Raw genomic sequence first — 16719 nt, forward strand, 5'->3', positions numbered from 1 at the left:
CTCTCCCTCATGGTTTCTTTCTCTTTGTGTTCCCCGCCCCTCCAGCCCCCACTGTTTCTATAGGAGAATGGTATGGTGGTAAAAAATGTAGGCTTTGAACTGGTTCTCAACTTGCATACTAACTGAACACAGGAAGATTTGTTAGCTTTTTAAAAATTAGATTTCTTCACATAAAAATAGGGTTAATAGTAGCAACCTTACAGGGTTGTAATGAGAGGTATATTAGTGAAAGTAACCAAACTGCATAGTGTTAACAAACTCCCAAATCTCAAGTTATTTGGGAGCTTATTTATTGCTCACGCAACAATGTAATGTGGGTCATTCAGCTCTGTCCTCTAATAGTGATTCAGGGAGTTGGGCTGCTCCCTTCTTGCACCTCCACCGTCTTGGGGTTCTTCACATCTGCTTATGTGCTCAACAGGGAGTGTGGAAAACTCACACCTCTGTTACCAGCCTTAGACTGGAAGTAACACATCGCTTCTTACTTTCCCTTTGAGGAGAACTCAGTCACAAGATTCCCACCTAACTGTTGAGTACCCATTATATGTTAAGTAAGTGGTGGCCATTGTTACTAATGTTGAGGGGTAAAGCAGTCATTGTTCTAGTTTGGTAATATCTAAAACTTAGGTCTGTGTTTTGGAATCTTATATCTGTTTGTCTGTTTTAGGCAACTGAATAATGCTGGAAGAAATGTTTTTAAAGAGAATGTTTATCTCCAGAAAGCTCTTGCATACCATCTGAAGGAAGCTGATGATCTACAAAAAAACTCCCAGAGGTTGCAAGAGACTCATAGTATCCTTTTACATCAAAAGGTTCTGTCATTCAGACTGTGTTTCTTTTTTTTTTTTTTTAAGGAATTGGGTTGGTGATATCAAGAATCAGTTACAGTGATGACACACAGGACATTGTCTGGATGACTCACCTTACTTACCAAAAAGGATTAATTGCTGAATGACTTATTAGAAGCATTAGACTTAACATCATACAGAAAATACCAGAAACGTATATGTAACACTCCCATCCTCTGGTACCTTAGAATACTCGTTTTGCTTTGCTTATAGTTGGTTCCTGAATCAATTAAAAATAGGTTCATCTGTGAATAATAGATGTGATAACCATAGCTTCACCACATAAGGGTTTATTCTGTCACCTAGAGGAAGTCTGGAGGTAAGCAGTCCAGAGCTGGAATGGTAGTTCCACAAAGTCAAAGGACACCCAAGTTCCTTAACTTTGCTCTGCTCAAAGTCACCTCGTGGTCCAGGATGGCTGCTGGAGCTCTAATTGCTATTTCAAATGGCAGGAAGGAATCAAGAAGGAAAAAAGGGTGCCCCTCCTGTTAGAGATCTTCCTGGAAGTCCCATACACATTCCCACTTGCATCTCATTGGCAAGAACTTAGTTACATTGCTATGCCGGACTCCAAGGGAGGCTAGGGAATGTAGGCTTTCAGTTGGGCTTATTGCCTTCCTGAATAAAATTGATGTTTTATTACTAAGGAGGAAGGAGAAAATGAATATTGGAATAGCCACATTTTCCAGTGTATAGTTGTTAAATTAATGTTTTACCGTACAATCTTGCTGGTTTTAGAATTACCCTTTGATAATGCAAAATATTTAATCTTCCAGAATTTTAGAGGGAAGGAAGTTTATTAATTAGAAAAAATCAGTGGATTGCCTTTATTAGCCCAGACAAGGACCCTGGTATATTTTTTGCCCTCTATACACAGATACTAGAATATCACCTCAACCTGGCATCGAACTCAAATCCCATAAAGTAATAGAAGTTAGTCAGGAACTTTTGAGTTCTGGAATTATTAAAGAAAAAACTAATCTTTCACCTCTCTCATCATTCTATTTTTAGGAGATCAATGACTTATTGGTTAAGGAAAAAATTATGCAACTTAACCAGCAGAAATCACAAATCCAAACACTTCAGAAAAAGGTGGTAAGCTTGGAGACTGCCCTGACTTGTATGACAAGGGAGTTTGAAGCTGGAGTTTTAAAACTGCAACAACAGGCAATGATAGAGAATCAAGCGGGTCAGGTAGAAATTGACAAGCTGCAGCATCTTCTTCAGTTGAAGGACAGGGAAATGAAGCGAGTGAAGAAGCTGGCCAAGAACATACTGGATGAGAGAACAGAGGTGGAAGAATTCTTTTTGGATGCTCTACACCAAGTGAAGCAACAGATCCTATTTAGCAGAATGCATTATAAGCAGATAGCGCAAACTGCTTTCAATTTAAAAATGAGAGCAGCACTTGCAGGAAAAACAGAATATCCCAAAATCCGAACATTTGATGGCAGAGAGCACAGCACCAATAGTGTGAATCAGGATCTTATGGAGGCTGAGAAATGGTACTAATAATGCTTTAATATTTTCTTTTTTGTGCTGCTATTTTTGTGCATTTTAGAGAAATAAGAACCCTGACAAGTTCAGTTTGATAATATCCAAGTGTCGAGTGGATTACATAGTAAGTTACTTGAGGACAGGAGCTGGCTGATGTCTGGAGTTAAGCAATCCAGAGCTGGGATGGTAGCTCCACAAAGTCGACAGACACCCAGCATAGTGTATGGGGCTTAGTAGGTATTCTTGGGAGGTACCCCCTTTCATGACAAGAGACTTGTTAAAGACTAGATTATTTGTCCTGTGTAATGTCATCGTAATATAGTTTAACCTCTCCCTTTATCTTTTTTTCCTATAAATTGGAGATTGGAAATTCCTGTAAATTAGATTCAGGTTAAATGTTTTGATAACCACACTTCACAAATATTTTGTAATGTTTCCTTTATTACCCTGAGATGAAATTTATAGGTAATTTCTAACTAAACATATAATTTAAAAATATTAATATAATGCCTAAGCTGTAATTGTTCTTTGTTGTGCAGAACTATTCCATGAGTTGGAGGACAGCCAATAGTGCTCCTCCATCATTGTATTAACCAAAAGTCCCCACAAATTTCTAAAGTACTGTCCAGAAATCTTCTGCCACTACGATAAAGGTGGCAGCATACTTGAGATAGTTGCAGAGTATATACAATGATTAAATCTATTAGTATTTTTGTCTGTTACAGAACTCTTCCCCCTATAAATCTTCAATTAAATTATAATGCATTTTGCAGATTATTTTGAAAAAATATTGTTTTATATTCCAATGCAATTAGATTCTTCAAAGGCGCTAACTCAAGAAACTTAAAAGTACTTCCACTATTATGTACTTAACGTCTTATTCAGAGTGCTTAGTTATTTTTTAATGGGCTAACTTGTAGATTCTTTTAAATTATATGGCTGTTGGGAAAGTTGGGCATGCTCAGTGGCCTTTCAAAGCCTCTGAAAAATAATACTTCAAAAATGCCCCATACAATAAATTTTTTACTTTACTCTATCCAGAAGTTTGTGATGCCACTTCTGTTACCAAGAGATTCACTGTAATTTCCTCTTTTCATTTATTAAGTCAAACAAGTTGACTCTGTATCATATATAAGCAGAGAATACCAGAAAGATGTTTGCCTGTGTTTTATTGACCATGCTAAGGCGTTCAACTGTGTGGATCATAACAAATTATGGATAACATTGCAGAGAATGGGAGTTCCAGAACACTTAATTGTGCTTATGAGGAATCTATACATGGATCAAGAGGCAGTTGTTTGAACAGACGGGGATACTGCATGGTTTAACGTCAGGAAAGGTGTGTGCTGGGGTTGTGTCCTTTCACCATATCTAGTCAATCTGTGCTAAGCAAATAATCCGAGAAGCTGGACTATATGAAGAACGGGGCATCAGGATTGGAGGAAGACTCACTAACAACCTTTTATAAGCTGAAAGAACTGAAGGAAAAATTTAAGCCTTGAGCTGCAATACTAAAGGATTCTAAGGGCAAAATATTGATTGATGCAGGAATCATCAAAAGAAGATGGAAGCAATACACAGAGCCATGGTACCAAAAAGAATTGGTCAGCGTTCAACCATTTTAGGAGGTAGTAACATATGATCAAGCACTGATGGTTTTGAAGGAAGAAGTCCAACCTACACTGAAGGCACTGACCAAAATCACTGGCTCTGGGAATTGATGGAATACTAATTGAGATATTTCAATAAATGGATACGATGTTGGAAGTGCTCATTTGTCTGTGCCAAGAAATTTGGAAGACAGCCGCCTGGCCAGCTGACTGGAAGAGATCCATATTCATGACCATTCCAAAGAAAGGTGGAAATTATTGAACAATATCATTAATATCACATGCAAGTAAAATTTTGTTGAAGATAATTCAAAAACAGTTGCAGCAGTACATCCACAGGGAGCTGCAAGAAATTCAAGCCAGATTCAGAAGAGAACGTGGAATGAGGGATATCATTGCTGATGTCAGATGGATCTTGGCTGAAAGCAGAGAACACGAAAAAGATCTTTACCTGTGTTTTATTGACTATGCCAAGGCATCTGACTGTGTGGATCCCAGCAAATTATGGATGACATTGAGAAGAATGGGAATTCCAGAGTACTTAACTGTGCTCATGTGGAACCTGTACATAGACCAAGAGGCAGTCTTTTGAACAGAACGAGGGGATACTGTATGGTTTAAAATTAGGAAGGATGTGCATCAGGATTGTATCCTTTCACTATACTTATTCAGCCTGTATGCTGAGCAATTAATCTGAGAAACTGAACTATATAAAGAAGAATGCAGCATTGAGATTAGAGAAGAATAATTAATAACCTATGATAAGCAGATGACACAACCTTGTTTGCTAAAATTGAAGAGATCTTGAAGAACTTACTGATGAAGATCAAAGACTACAGCCTTCAGTATGGGCTGCACCTCAACCTAAAGAAAATAAAACACCTCACAACTGGACCAGTAAGCAACATAACATCATGATAAACAGAGAAAATATTGATGTTGTCAAGGATTTCATTTTACTTGGATCCACAATCAGTGCCCATGGAAGCAGCAGTCAAGAAATAAAATGATGTTTTGGATTGGCAAATCTGCTGTGAAAGAGCTTTGAAGTGTTTAGAAGCAAAGGAGTCACTTTGAGGGAGGACTAAGGTGTGTCTGACTCAAGCCATGGTATTTTTCAATCAACTTATATGCATGCAAAAACTGGACAATGACTAAGGAAGACCAAGGAAGAATTGATGCCTTTGAATTATGGTGTTAGTGAAGAATATTGAATATACCATGAATTGCCAGAAGAATGAACAAATCTTTCTTGGAAGAAGTACAGCCAGAATGCTCCTTAGAAGGGAGGATGGTGAAACTTCATCTTAGGTACTGGGCGTGTTATTAGGGGGGACCAGTCCCTGGAGAGGGCCTTCATGCTCGGTAAAGTGGGGTCAGCAAAACAGAAGACCCTTAACTAGATGGATTGACATAGTGGCTGCAACAATGGGCTCAAACAGAGTAACAGTTGTGAGGATGATGCAGGACTGGGCAGTGTTTCATTCTGTTGTACGTAGGGTCGCTATGAATCAGAACCAAGTTGATGGCACCTAACAACAACATATTAAGGGGCGTAAGTTTTCAGAGGAAGTTAAAGTGATTCCTCATGCTGTTAATGCAGAAACTAGACTCTTCGTGCTACTGGGCAGGTTACCACCTTAACCTCAATGACCTATTGCCTCTACCTACACCTGCTACTTTCCCTATTCAACAGTGTAGAACTGGTGGTTAAAATGTTACAGTATCTGCTTAAGAGGCAGATGGGGGGAGGACAGTGGAGGTATATGGTGAACATAAAGCAAAGCCTAAATTAAAAAAAAAAAAACAATTGACCTATATTCAAAAATATTTCTTGCGATATAAAACATCAATACCCTTTGTACAGGTCATCCAGCTTTTGTAAATAGCAAGTAGACTGAATTCTATGGGAAAGTTATAGTATAGATAAAGACATGCCTGGAAAGCTTAGTTGCAGCCTTATTTGGAGGTAAGAAAAAAGAGTAGTGAAGTTATATGTTATTTTCTAAGTTTACGTTTTTTAACTCTGTTTTCGTAATGAAATATTAAAATACAAAAAGAAATGTTAAAAGGAAAACACGTACCAAAATCTCACCAAACAACTGTTTTTTTTTTCGTGTTTCCTTTGTGTGTATGCCTGAATATATGTTACACTACAGTTTTGTGTTTTGCTTATTTCCTTAATATTTGAACACAAATATTTTCCCATATTATACTTTTTGACATTTTCATCTTAGTGAGTAAATAACATTTCAAATTGGCTAGCATATTGATATCGTTTTTAACTCTATGATTTTATAATGGACACGTGTTGCTTTGTTGTCATTACATAGCAAGCCCCATAATAATCAGTTCTGGTATGGGACTTTTCTCATGTTTACATATTTTCATTTTTTTAAAAAAGAAGGTTGCTTTGACCATATTTTTCTTCTTCATTTTTTATCTTTGAAATTCTTCAGGACAAATATTCAAGGAAATGTGGATATTGGAAATTTGACCTGGGAGCAGAAGGAAAAAGTCTTGAGATTGCTCTTCGCAAAAATGAATGGTTTTGTTCCTAGGTAACTATTTTTACAATGAAATACCAACTTGTTATCAAACCTAGCAACCGTATAAGAACAATGAGCTTATTCTCATTTGGAATTCAAGGAATGGGAAAGAGCCAGAAAAATACAAGGGTCCCACTGCTTAGCCACAGCAACTCCGAGAGATAAAGAATGGAAGATAAATTGAATAAACGAATAGGGAAATGAAAGATGAATTGTAATTAAAGGGAGAGAGGGAAGAGATTAATTGTGGATGTTTAAGGTAATGGTTGTTGAAAAGTTACAACATTGCTCACCTGAATGAGTGGCAATTTAAGAGAAGCATAACAGTTGTTCAGATTTTATTGCTCCACAAAGGTAAGTAAATAATTTTTAAATTGACTTTTAGTCAAGCAACACGCAAAACTGACAGCGTCTGTCAGTTTATCGTACTGTGGGGGCTTGCACGTTTGCTGTGATGCTGTAAGCTGTGCTGCTGGTATTCAAGTACCAGCAGGGTCACCCATGGCAGAGAGGTTTCAGCTGACCTTCCAGACTAAGACAGACTAGGAAGAAAAACCCGGTGGTCTACTTCTGAAAAGAATGAGCCAGTGAAAACCTTGTGAATAGCAGCAGAACTTTGTCTGATACAGTGCCGGAAGATGACCCCTCAGATTGGAAGGCACTCAAAATACGACTGGGGAAGAGCTTCCTCCTCAAAGTAGAGTCGGCCTTAGTGATGTGAATGGACTCAAGCTTTCAGGACCCTCATTTGCTGATGTGGCACAACTCAAAATGAGAAGAAACAGCTGCAAACATCCATTAATAATTGGAACGTGGAATGTACAAAGCATGAATCTAGGAAATTGAAAACCTTCAGAAATGAAATAGAACCCATAAACACCAATATCCTAGGTATTAGTGAGCTGGGACTGGTATTGGCCATTTTGAACTAGACAATTATGTGGTCTACTATGGCAGAAATGACAACTTGAATGGCATTGCATTCATCATCAAAAAGAACATTTCAAGATCTATCCTGAAGTACAATGCTGTCAGTGATAGGATAATATTACACGTCTACAGGGAAGACCAGTTAATATGACTTATTGAAATTTCTGCACCAACCACTAAAGCCAAAGGTGAGGAAATTGAAGATTTTTACCAGCTTCTGCAGTCTGAAATTGATTGAACGTGCAGTCAGAATGCATTGAAATTACTGGTGATTGGAGTACGAAAGTTGGAAACGAAGGATTAGTAGTTGGAAAATATGGCCTTGGTGATAGAAGCAATGCCAGAGATTGTGTGATAGAATTTTGCAAGACCAATGACTTCTTCATTGCAAATACCTTTTCTGATCAATATTAACGGTAACTGTACACATGGACCTCACCAGATGATATACACAGGAATCAAATTGACTACATCTGTGGAAAGAGATGATGGAAAAATTCAATATCATCAGTCAGAACAAGGCTAAGGGCTGACTGGAACAGACCATCAACTGCTCATATATAAGGTCAAGTTGAAGCTGAAGAAAATTAGAACAAGCCCACAAGAGCCAAAGTACAACCTTGAGTATATCCCATCTCAATTTAGAGACCATCTCAAGAATAGACTTGATGCATTGAACACTAATGACCAAAGACCAGACACATTGTGCAAGGACATCATACATGAAGAAAGGAAGAGGTCATTAAAAAGACAGGAGAGAAAGAAAAGACCTAAATGGATGTCAGAAGATACTGTGAAACTTGCTCTTGAATGTCGAGTAGCTAAAAAAAGCAAAAGGAAAAAATGATGAAGTAAAAGAGTTGAACAGAAGATTTTAAAGGGCAGCTCAAGAAGACAAAGTAAAGTATTACGATGATGACATGTGCAAAGAGCTGGAGATAGAAAACCAAAAGGGAAGAAGGTGCTCAGCATTTCTGAAGCCAAAAGAACTGAAGAAAAAAATTCAAGCCTTGAGTTGCAATACTGAAGGATTCTATGGGGAAATTATTAAGTGATGCAGGGAGCATCCAAAGAAAATGAAAGGAATACATAGAGTCACTATACCAAAAAGAATTGATCGACATTTAGCCATTTTAGGAGGCAGCATATGATCAGGAACCGATGGTACTAGAGGAAGAAGTTGAAACTTCAGTGAAGATACTGGCAAGAAACAAGGCCACAAGAATTGACAGAATACCAACTGAGATGTTTCAGCAAACAGATGCAACATGAAGTGCTCACTTGTCTATGCCAAGAAATTTGGAAGACAGCTACCAGGCTGGAAAAGATCCATATTTATACCTAGTCCCAAGAAAGGTGATCCAGCTGAATGTGGAAATTATCAAGCAATATCATAGGCAAGTAAAATTTTGCTGAAGATCATTCAAAAGTGGCTGTAGCAATATGTCAACAGGGAACTACCAGAAATTCAAGCCGAATTTGGAAGAGGATGTGGAAGCACGGGTATCATTGCTGATGTTAGATGGATCTTGGCTAAAAGCAGAGAATATCAGAAAGATGTTTACCTGTGTTTTATTGACTATGCCAAGGCATTCGACTGTGTGGATCATAACGAATTATGGATAACATTTTAAAGAATGGGAATTCCAGAATACTTCATTGTGCTTACGAGGAACCTGTACATAGATTAGGCCGTTTGAACAGAACAAGGGGATACTACATGGTTTAAAGTCAGGAAGGGTGTGTGTCAGGATTGTGTCCTTTCACCATACCTATTCAATCTGTATGCTGAGCAAATAATCTGAGAATCTGGACTACATGAAGAATAATGGGGCATCAGAATTGGAGGAAGACTCATTAACAACCTGCTTTATGCAGGTGACACAACCTTGCTTGCTGAAAGCGAAGAGATCTTAAAACATTTACTGATGAAGATCAAAGACCACAGCCTTCAGCATGGATTACACCTCAACATAAAGAAAACAAATCCTCGCAACTGGACCAATAAGCAACATCATGATAAACAGAGAAAAGAGTGTGGTAGTCAAGGATTTCATTTTACTTGGCTCTACAATCAACACCCATGAAAGCGGCAGTCAAGAAATCAAATGATGCGTTGCATGGGAAAATCTGTAAAAGATGACTTTAAAGTGTTGAAAAGCAAAGATGTCACCTTGAAGACTAAGGTGCTCCTGACCCAAGCCGTGGTGTTTTCAGTTGCCTCATACCTATGCAAAAGCTGGCCTATGAATAAGGAAGGCTGAAGAAGAATTGATACCTTTGAATTGTGGTATTGACGAAGAATATTGAATATACTGTGGACTGCCAAAGGAACAAATAACACTGTCTTGGAAGAAGTACAACCAGAATGCTCCTTGGAAGCCAGGATGGTGAGATTACGTCTCACGTATTTTAACATGTTATCAGGAGGGATCAGTCCCTGGAGAAGGACATCATGCTTGGTAAAGTAGAGGGCCAGTGAAAAAGAGGAAGACCCTCAACAAGATACATTGACATGGTGGCTGCAACAGTGGGCTCATGCATAGCAATGATTGTGAGGATGGCGCAGGAGCGGGCAGTGTTTCATTCTGTTATGCATAGGGTAGCTATGAGTCAGAACTGACTCGATGGCACCTAACAACAACAACAACTTAGTTAAGGGAGTTTGTAATACCAAGATAGAAACCTAGAAAGGAAAATAGAAATCCACAGATATTCCAAATTCCTTTTAATGATTGATTCCACTCTCCTTCTCCACTATATGTTAGTGGCTATTTTTTTTATAACCCTGGTATTGAATAGTAAAGTGGCTAAAATAAAGCACTTCTTGATTGCTTATTGTATGGTTGGCTCCGTGTCAATTCAAAAGAATTAATAGACATTGCCCTTGATCTCAAATGGCTGAAACAAATAGTTTAGATTGTATTTGGCCAAACAAAACCAAACACAAGAAGGCAAAAATTAGGTGGCACAAAAAAGTATAATTGGAGTTCAGACAATATGGCAATGGGCTACGGTAGTCAAGGAAGACTTTCCTGAAGGAATGTGACTCTGCAGGGTGCCTTGAATAATAATGGAATAGTAGAGAGAGGGGAGAGAGCACACCAGACAAGAGGCTTAGTAGACAGCATAAGCAAAAGCCCAAAAAGTAGGAATGGATGTGGATGTTTAGGGAACACTGACAGAAAACTGGCTTGGTGAAATTGGGCGTATGCCAGAGAGTAATTAGAAATAAGGTTTAATCTATAGATTAAATGATGAAAAAACCCAGGATGATGAACCTTAGCATGCAGAAAAGCTTGAATTTATGCTACTGTAGGTTCTAGAATATGTACTTTTTTCTCTGCCTTGGAGGAATATAAACACGAATAATCCATAATCCCTGCACTAAAAAGGTTCACAGGCCAGTGTTCTCAGAGCTAACCTTAACCTAACACAGTAACATGCATGATGGATTGGGGAGGGACAGAAATAGAATTGGGGACCAGCAGAGGTTGCTACACTACTCTGGGCATGCAGCGGTAAGGAGTTTAGGCAAAAGTGGGAATGATCCTATGTACAGCAGTATGAAACACTGCCTACCGGTTCCGCACCATCCTCACAATCATTGCTATGAGCCCGTTGTTGCAGGCATTGTGTCAATCCATCTCGTCGAGGATTTTCCTCTTTTTCACTGACCATCTGCCTTACCAAGCATGATGTCTTTCTCCAGGGAGTGGTCCATCCTGATAACATGTCCAAAAAGTACGTGAGAGAAGTCTTGGAATCTTCGCTTCCGAGGAGCACTCTGGCTGTACTGTTGCCAAGGCAGACTTATTCATTCTGGCAGTCCATGGTATCTTCAATATTCTTCACTAACACTGTTATTCAAAGGCATCAATTCTTTGATTTTCCTTATTCATTGTACAGCTTTCGCACACATATAAGGCACCTGAAAATACCATGGCTTGGGTCAGACACACCTTAGTACTCAAAGTGACATCTTTGCTTTTTAACACTTTAAAAAGGCATTTTGCAGCAGATTTTCCCAATGCAATATGTTTTTTGATGTCTTGACTGCTGCTTCCATGGGCATTGATTGTAGATCCAAGTAAAATGAAATCCTTGAAAAATTCAGTATTTTCTCTGTCTATCATGATGTTGCTTATTGGTTCAGTTGTGAGGATTTTTGTTTTCTTTATGTTGAGGTGTAGCGCATACTGAAGGCTATAGTCTTTGATCTTCATCAGTAAGTTCTTCACGTCCTCTTCACTTTCAGCAAACAAGGTTGTGTCATCCGAATATCGAAGTTTGTTAATTATTCTTGTCCTGATGTTTCATTCTTCGTATAGTCCAGCTTCACAGATTATTTGCTAAGCATACAGATTGAGTAAGTATGGTGAAAGGATACAACCCTGATGTACGCCTTTCCTGATTTTAAACCATGCGGGATCCCCTTGGGAACCCTGGTGGCATGGTGGTTAAGTGCTACGGCTGCTAACCAAGAGTTCAGCAGTTCGAATCCGCCAGGCGCTCCTTGGAAACTCTATCGGGCAGTTCTACTCTGTCCTATAGGGTTGCTATGAGTCGGAATCGACTTGATGGCACTGGGTTTGGTTTGGTTTTTGGTTTTAGTGCCCCTTTGTTCTGTTTGAAAGACTGTCTCTTGGTCTGTGTATAGGTTCTGCATGAGCACGATTGAGCATTCTGGAATTCACATTCTTCACAATGTTATCTATAATTTGTTATGATCCATACAGCCTACTGCCTTTTCGTAGTCAGTAAAATACAGATAAACATCTTTCTGATATTCTCTGCTTTCAGCCAAGATCCATCTGACATCGGCAATGATATCCCTTGTTCCACAAACTCTTCTGAATCCAGCTTGAATTTCTTGCAGTTCCCTTTTGATGTACCTCTGCAGCCATTTTTGAATGATCTTCAACAAAATTTTACTTGTGTGTGATATAAATGATATTGTTCGATAATTTCCTCATTCTGTTGGATCACCTTTGTTTGGAATGGTCACGAATGTGGATCTCTTCCAGTCAGTTGGCCAGGTAGCTGTCTTCCAGATTTCTTGGGATAGACGATTGAGCGCTTCTGGCGTTGCAGCCATTTGTTGAAACGTCTCAGTTGGTATTCTGTCAATTCCTGGAGCCTGGATTTTCGCCAGTGCAGTCACTGCAGCTTGAACTTCTTCCTTCAATACCATTGGCTGTTGATCATATGGTACCTCATGAAATAGCTAAAAGTCCTCCAATTCTTTTTGGTAAGTGACTCATTTGTACTCTTTCCATCTTATTTTTTTTAATTTTTATTGTGCTTTAAGTGTAACTTTACAAGTCAGTCTCTCATACAAAAATTTATATACACCTTGCTATATATTCCTAAGTTGCCCTCCCCCTAATGAGACAGCACACTCTTTCTCTCCACCCTGTATTCCCCTGTCCATTCAGCCAGCTTCTGTCCCTTGCTGCCTTCTCATCTCCCGTCCAGACAGGAGCTTCCCACATAGTCTCATGTGTCTTGAGCCAAGAAGCTCAGTCCTCACCAGTATCATTTTCTGTCTTTATAGTCCAGTCCAATCCCTGTCTGAAGAGTTGGCTTTGGGAATGGTTCCAGTCTTGGGCTAACAAAAGGCCTGGGGACCATGACCTCTGGGGGCTTCAGTCAGACCTTTTAAGTCTGGTCTTTTTATGGGAATTTGAGTTGTGCATCCCACTGCGCTCCAGCTCCATCAGGGATTCTCTGTTGTGTTCTCTGTCAGGGCAGTCATCGGTTGTAGCCAGGCACCATCTAGTTCTTCTGGTCTCAGGCTGATGTAGTCTCTGAGTTTTGTGGCCCTTTCTGTCTCTTGGGCTCATAATTACATTGTGTCTTTGGTGTTCTTCTTTCTCCTTTGCTCCAGGTGGGTTGAGACCAATTGACCTTTCATCATCTTTTGACGCTTCCTGCGTCATTCAATATTTTGCACATAGAATCCTTCAACATTGCAACTCAAGCCTTTGATTTTTTTAAGTTTTCTGTTTGAGAAATGTCGAGCCTGATCTTCCCTTTTGGTTTTCTAATTCCAAGTCTTTGCACATTTCATTATAATACTTCACTTTGTCTTTTTGAACTGCCTTTTGAAATCTTCTGTCCAACTCTTTTCCTTCATCATTTCTGCTATTTGTTTTAGTTACTCTATGTTCAAGAGCAAGTTTCAGAGTTTCTTCTGACATCCATTTTGGTCTTTTCTTCCCTGTCTTTTTTAATGACCTCTTGCTTTTTTCATATATGATGTCCTTGATGTCATTCCACAACTCGTCTGGTCTTTGGTCATTGGCATTTAGTGCATCAAATTTATTCCTGAGATGGTCTCTAAATTCAGGTGGGATATACTCAAGGTTATACTTTGGCTCTCATGTACTTGTTTTGATTTTCTTCAGCTTTGACTTGAACTTGCATATGAGCAATTGATGTTCTGTTCCACGGTTGGCCCCTAGCCTTGTTCTGACTGATGTTGTTGAGCATCTCCCTCATCCCTTTCCCCAGATGTTGTCTAATTGATTCCTGTGTATTCCATCCAGCAAGGTCCATGTGTATAGTCGCCATTTATGTTGTTGAAAAAGGGTATTTCCAGTGAACATGTTGTTGGTCTTACAAAGTTCTGTCACACAGTCTCCAGCATTGTTTCTATCACCAAGGCCATATTTTTCAACTACCAGGCCTTGTTCATTTCCAACTTTCACATTCCAATCACCAGTAATTATCAGTGCATCTTGATTGCATGTTTGATAAATTCCAGACTGCAGACGTTGGTAAAAATCCTCAGTTTCTTCATCTTTGCCACCTTTTTTGGTGCACGAATTTGTATAATCATCATACTAACTTGTGTTCCTTGTAGGCACGTGGGTATTATCCAATCACTCACAGCGTTGCACTTCAGGATGGATCTTGAGATGTTCTTTTTGATGTTGAATGGGATGCCATTCCTCTTCAATTTGTCATTCCAAGCATAGTAGACCACATGATCGTACCAGTCCATTTCAGCTCACTGACGCCTAGGATATCGATCATTATATGTTTCTTTTGATTTTTGATGACTTCTAATTTTCCTAGATTCATACTTCATACATTCCACATTCTAAGCACTAATGGATGTTTGCAGCTGTTTCTTCTCATTTGGAGTCATGCCACATCAGCAAATGAAGGTCTCGAAAGCTTTACTCCTTCCACGTAAAAGTCAACTCTACTTTGAGGAGGCAGCTCTTTCTCAGTTGCATTTTGAGTACGTTCGAACCTGAGGGGTTCATCTTCCAGCACTATATCAGACAATGTTTCATTGCTATTCAGGAGGTTTTCAATGGCTAATTTTTTTTTTCTTAGAAGTAGACTGCTGAATCCTTATTCCTAGTCTGTCTTAGTTTGGAAGCTGCACTGAAACCTGTTCACCATGGGTCACCCTGTTGGTATTTGAAATACCAGTGGTATAGCTTCCAGCATCACAGCAACACACATCCCACCACAGTATGACAAACTGACAGGCGAGTAGTGATTTTAGTAAAGAGGTGGAGTAGAAGGCAGACTACATATACCGAATGCCCCATTGTGAATTGACTTTTCCCTACCTGAGGAAATATAGCCAAATTTCCAAGCCTCCAGTTCCATTGTATATTGTTTTCAACACTAGAAATTCAGGAATTTGGGTGAAATCTTTCACACCAAAGCAATGAACTTGAACCTCACCCCAATAAAACGATGTCTAAGACTGTTGCAATCTCATATATGCCAGGGTTGAATGAGGAAAAATAAGAAGATAGGAATAGGAGGGTAGAGTGTTGAGATGAAGGTGAGATGAAGTTTGGGAAAGCTCAAACCACACTGAGGAGGAGTTAGGTGATAAATGGTCTATGAAGATGGGTGGATTAATTCAGAAATAAGAGTCCGCAGTTGATTGGGTATGATTGTGAATCCAACGGTATAATATTTTTCCTTTGTGACTAAGGGGTATGTGGTGCAATGAGTTACTTAAAATGGGCCTTCTGGCCATGGCGTTTGTGACTCATAACACATCTTTAACCTCTGCCTCATAGGAACCAGCTTTGTGCTGATCCTTATAAAAGAAGTTATTTGTTTAGTATATAACCAATAAGCTGGACTCTTCAGCACATCAGCAAGCACTCTGGCTGTAATTCAGGCACTATTAGTACATAAGGTACATTTTTTTCATGTATCACCATTAAAACCAAAACCAAACCCTTTGCCATCAAGTCGATCCCGACTCATAGCGACCCTGTATCACCATTAGACTAATTGATATAACCAGCATTTGAAAAAGTTTATATTGCTTTCATATGCACCTAAGTTAGGACAAGTTTTAGGTGTGGGGTGTGTGTATCTGTTGGCACGTCAGCCTACTATACTTTGTGTAACTGTATTAAGCTCACTTTCAAATTAGAATATTGCATTAGTGATGTTTATTTCCTGTTCTTAAACCCAGACTTTTCAAAGTACATGTAAGGAGAAATTTTCATAGTGGGCCTGTCTCCATTGGGTAACCTTTCTGTGTTCCAAGGCTCTTTTTGTGGGAAGGGGGCTTTTCTGGCCATGTTTTTGGTCAGTACCCTGGTTCAACCTGCTCTTCACCACTTATGGCTGTTATATGAGTATCATCATCAGCATCATTTCCACAAATGTCTTTTAAGTTCAACATGTTTCAACTTCAAGAGAATATAAATTTATATTAACTTGCTTAACATTTTACTTCCTCTATGTGTGTGTAAGGAACCCTGATGGTGCAGTGGTTAAGAGCTCAGCTGCTAACCCAGAGGTTGGCAGTTCCAATCCACCAGCTGCTTCTTGGCAACCCATGGGGCAGTTCTACTCTGTCCTATGGGGTCGCTATGAGTCAGAATTGACTCAATGGCAACAGGTTTTTTTTTTTTGGTTTTATATGTGTGTAATAGAGCCCTGGTAGCATAGAGGTTTAGTGCCCAGCTACTAACCAAAAGGTTGGTGGTTCAAACCCACCAGCTGCTCCATGGGAGAAAGATGTGGCAGTCTGCATCCATAAAAGATTACAGCCTTGCAAGGTCATGTAAGCTCCATAGATACATCCAGACTCCCTGAGGGATCAAATTACTGGGCTGAGGGCTGTGGGGACCATGGTCTCGGGGAATATCTAGCTCAATTGGTATAACATAGTTTATGTAGAAAATGTTCTACATTCTACTTTGGTGAGTAGCACCTGGGGTCTTAAAAGCTTGTGAGCAACCATTTAAAATACTCCACTGGTCTCACCCTGTCAGGAGCAAGTGAGAA

At 39.3% G+C, this 16719-nt stretch overlaps 1 protein-coding gene across 2 annotated transcripts in view; it reads left to right on the plus strand.

Moving 5' to 3' along the window:
* The window catches only part of BBOF1 (basal body orientation factor 1), a 48632-nt gene that overhangs the window by 22833 nt on the left and 9080 nt on the right, over nucleotides 1-16719 (plus strand). For both annotated transcript variants that reach the window (XM_049899046.1, XM_049899047.1), the window contains exons 7-9: nucleotides 668-812; nucleotides 1860-2353; nucleotides 6415-6516. In XM_049899046.1, coding sequence (XP_049755003.1) covers nucleotides 668-812; nucleotides 1860-2353; nucleotides 6415-6516 — 741 coding nt within the window. The remainder of the gene's footprint in view (nucleotides 1-667; nucleotides 813-1859; nucleotides 2354-6414; nucleotides 6517-16719) is intronic.

The sequence above is a fragment of the Elephas maximus genome, chromosome 10 (assembly GCF_024166365.1).
Source record: "Elephas maximus indicus isolate mEleMax1 chromosome 10, mEleMax1 primary haplotype, whole genome shotgun sequence".
NCBI classification, from domain to species: Eukaryota; Metazoa; Chordata; class Mammalia; order Proboscidea; family Elephantidae; genus Elephas; species Elephas maximus.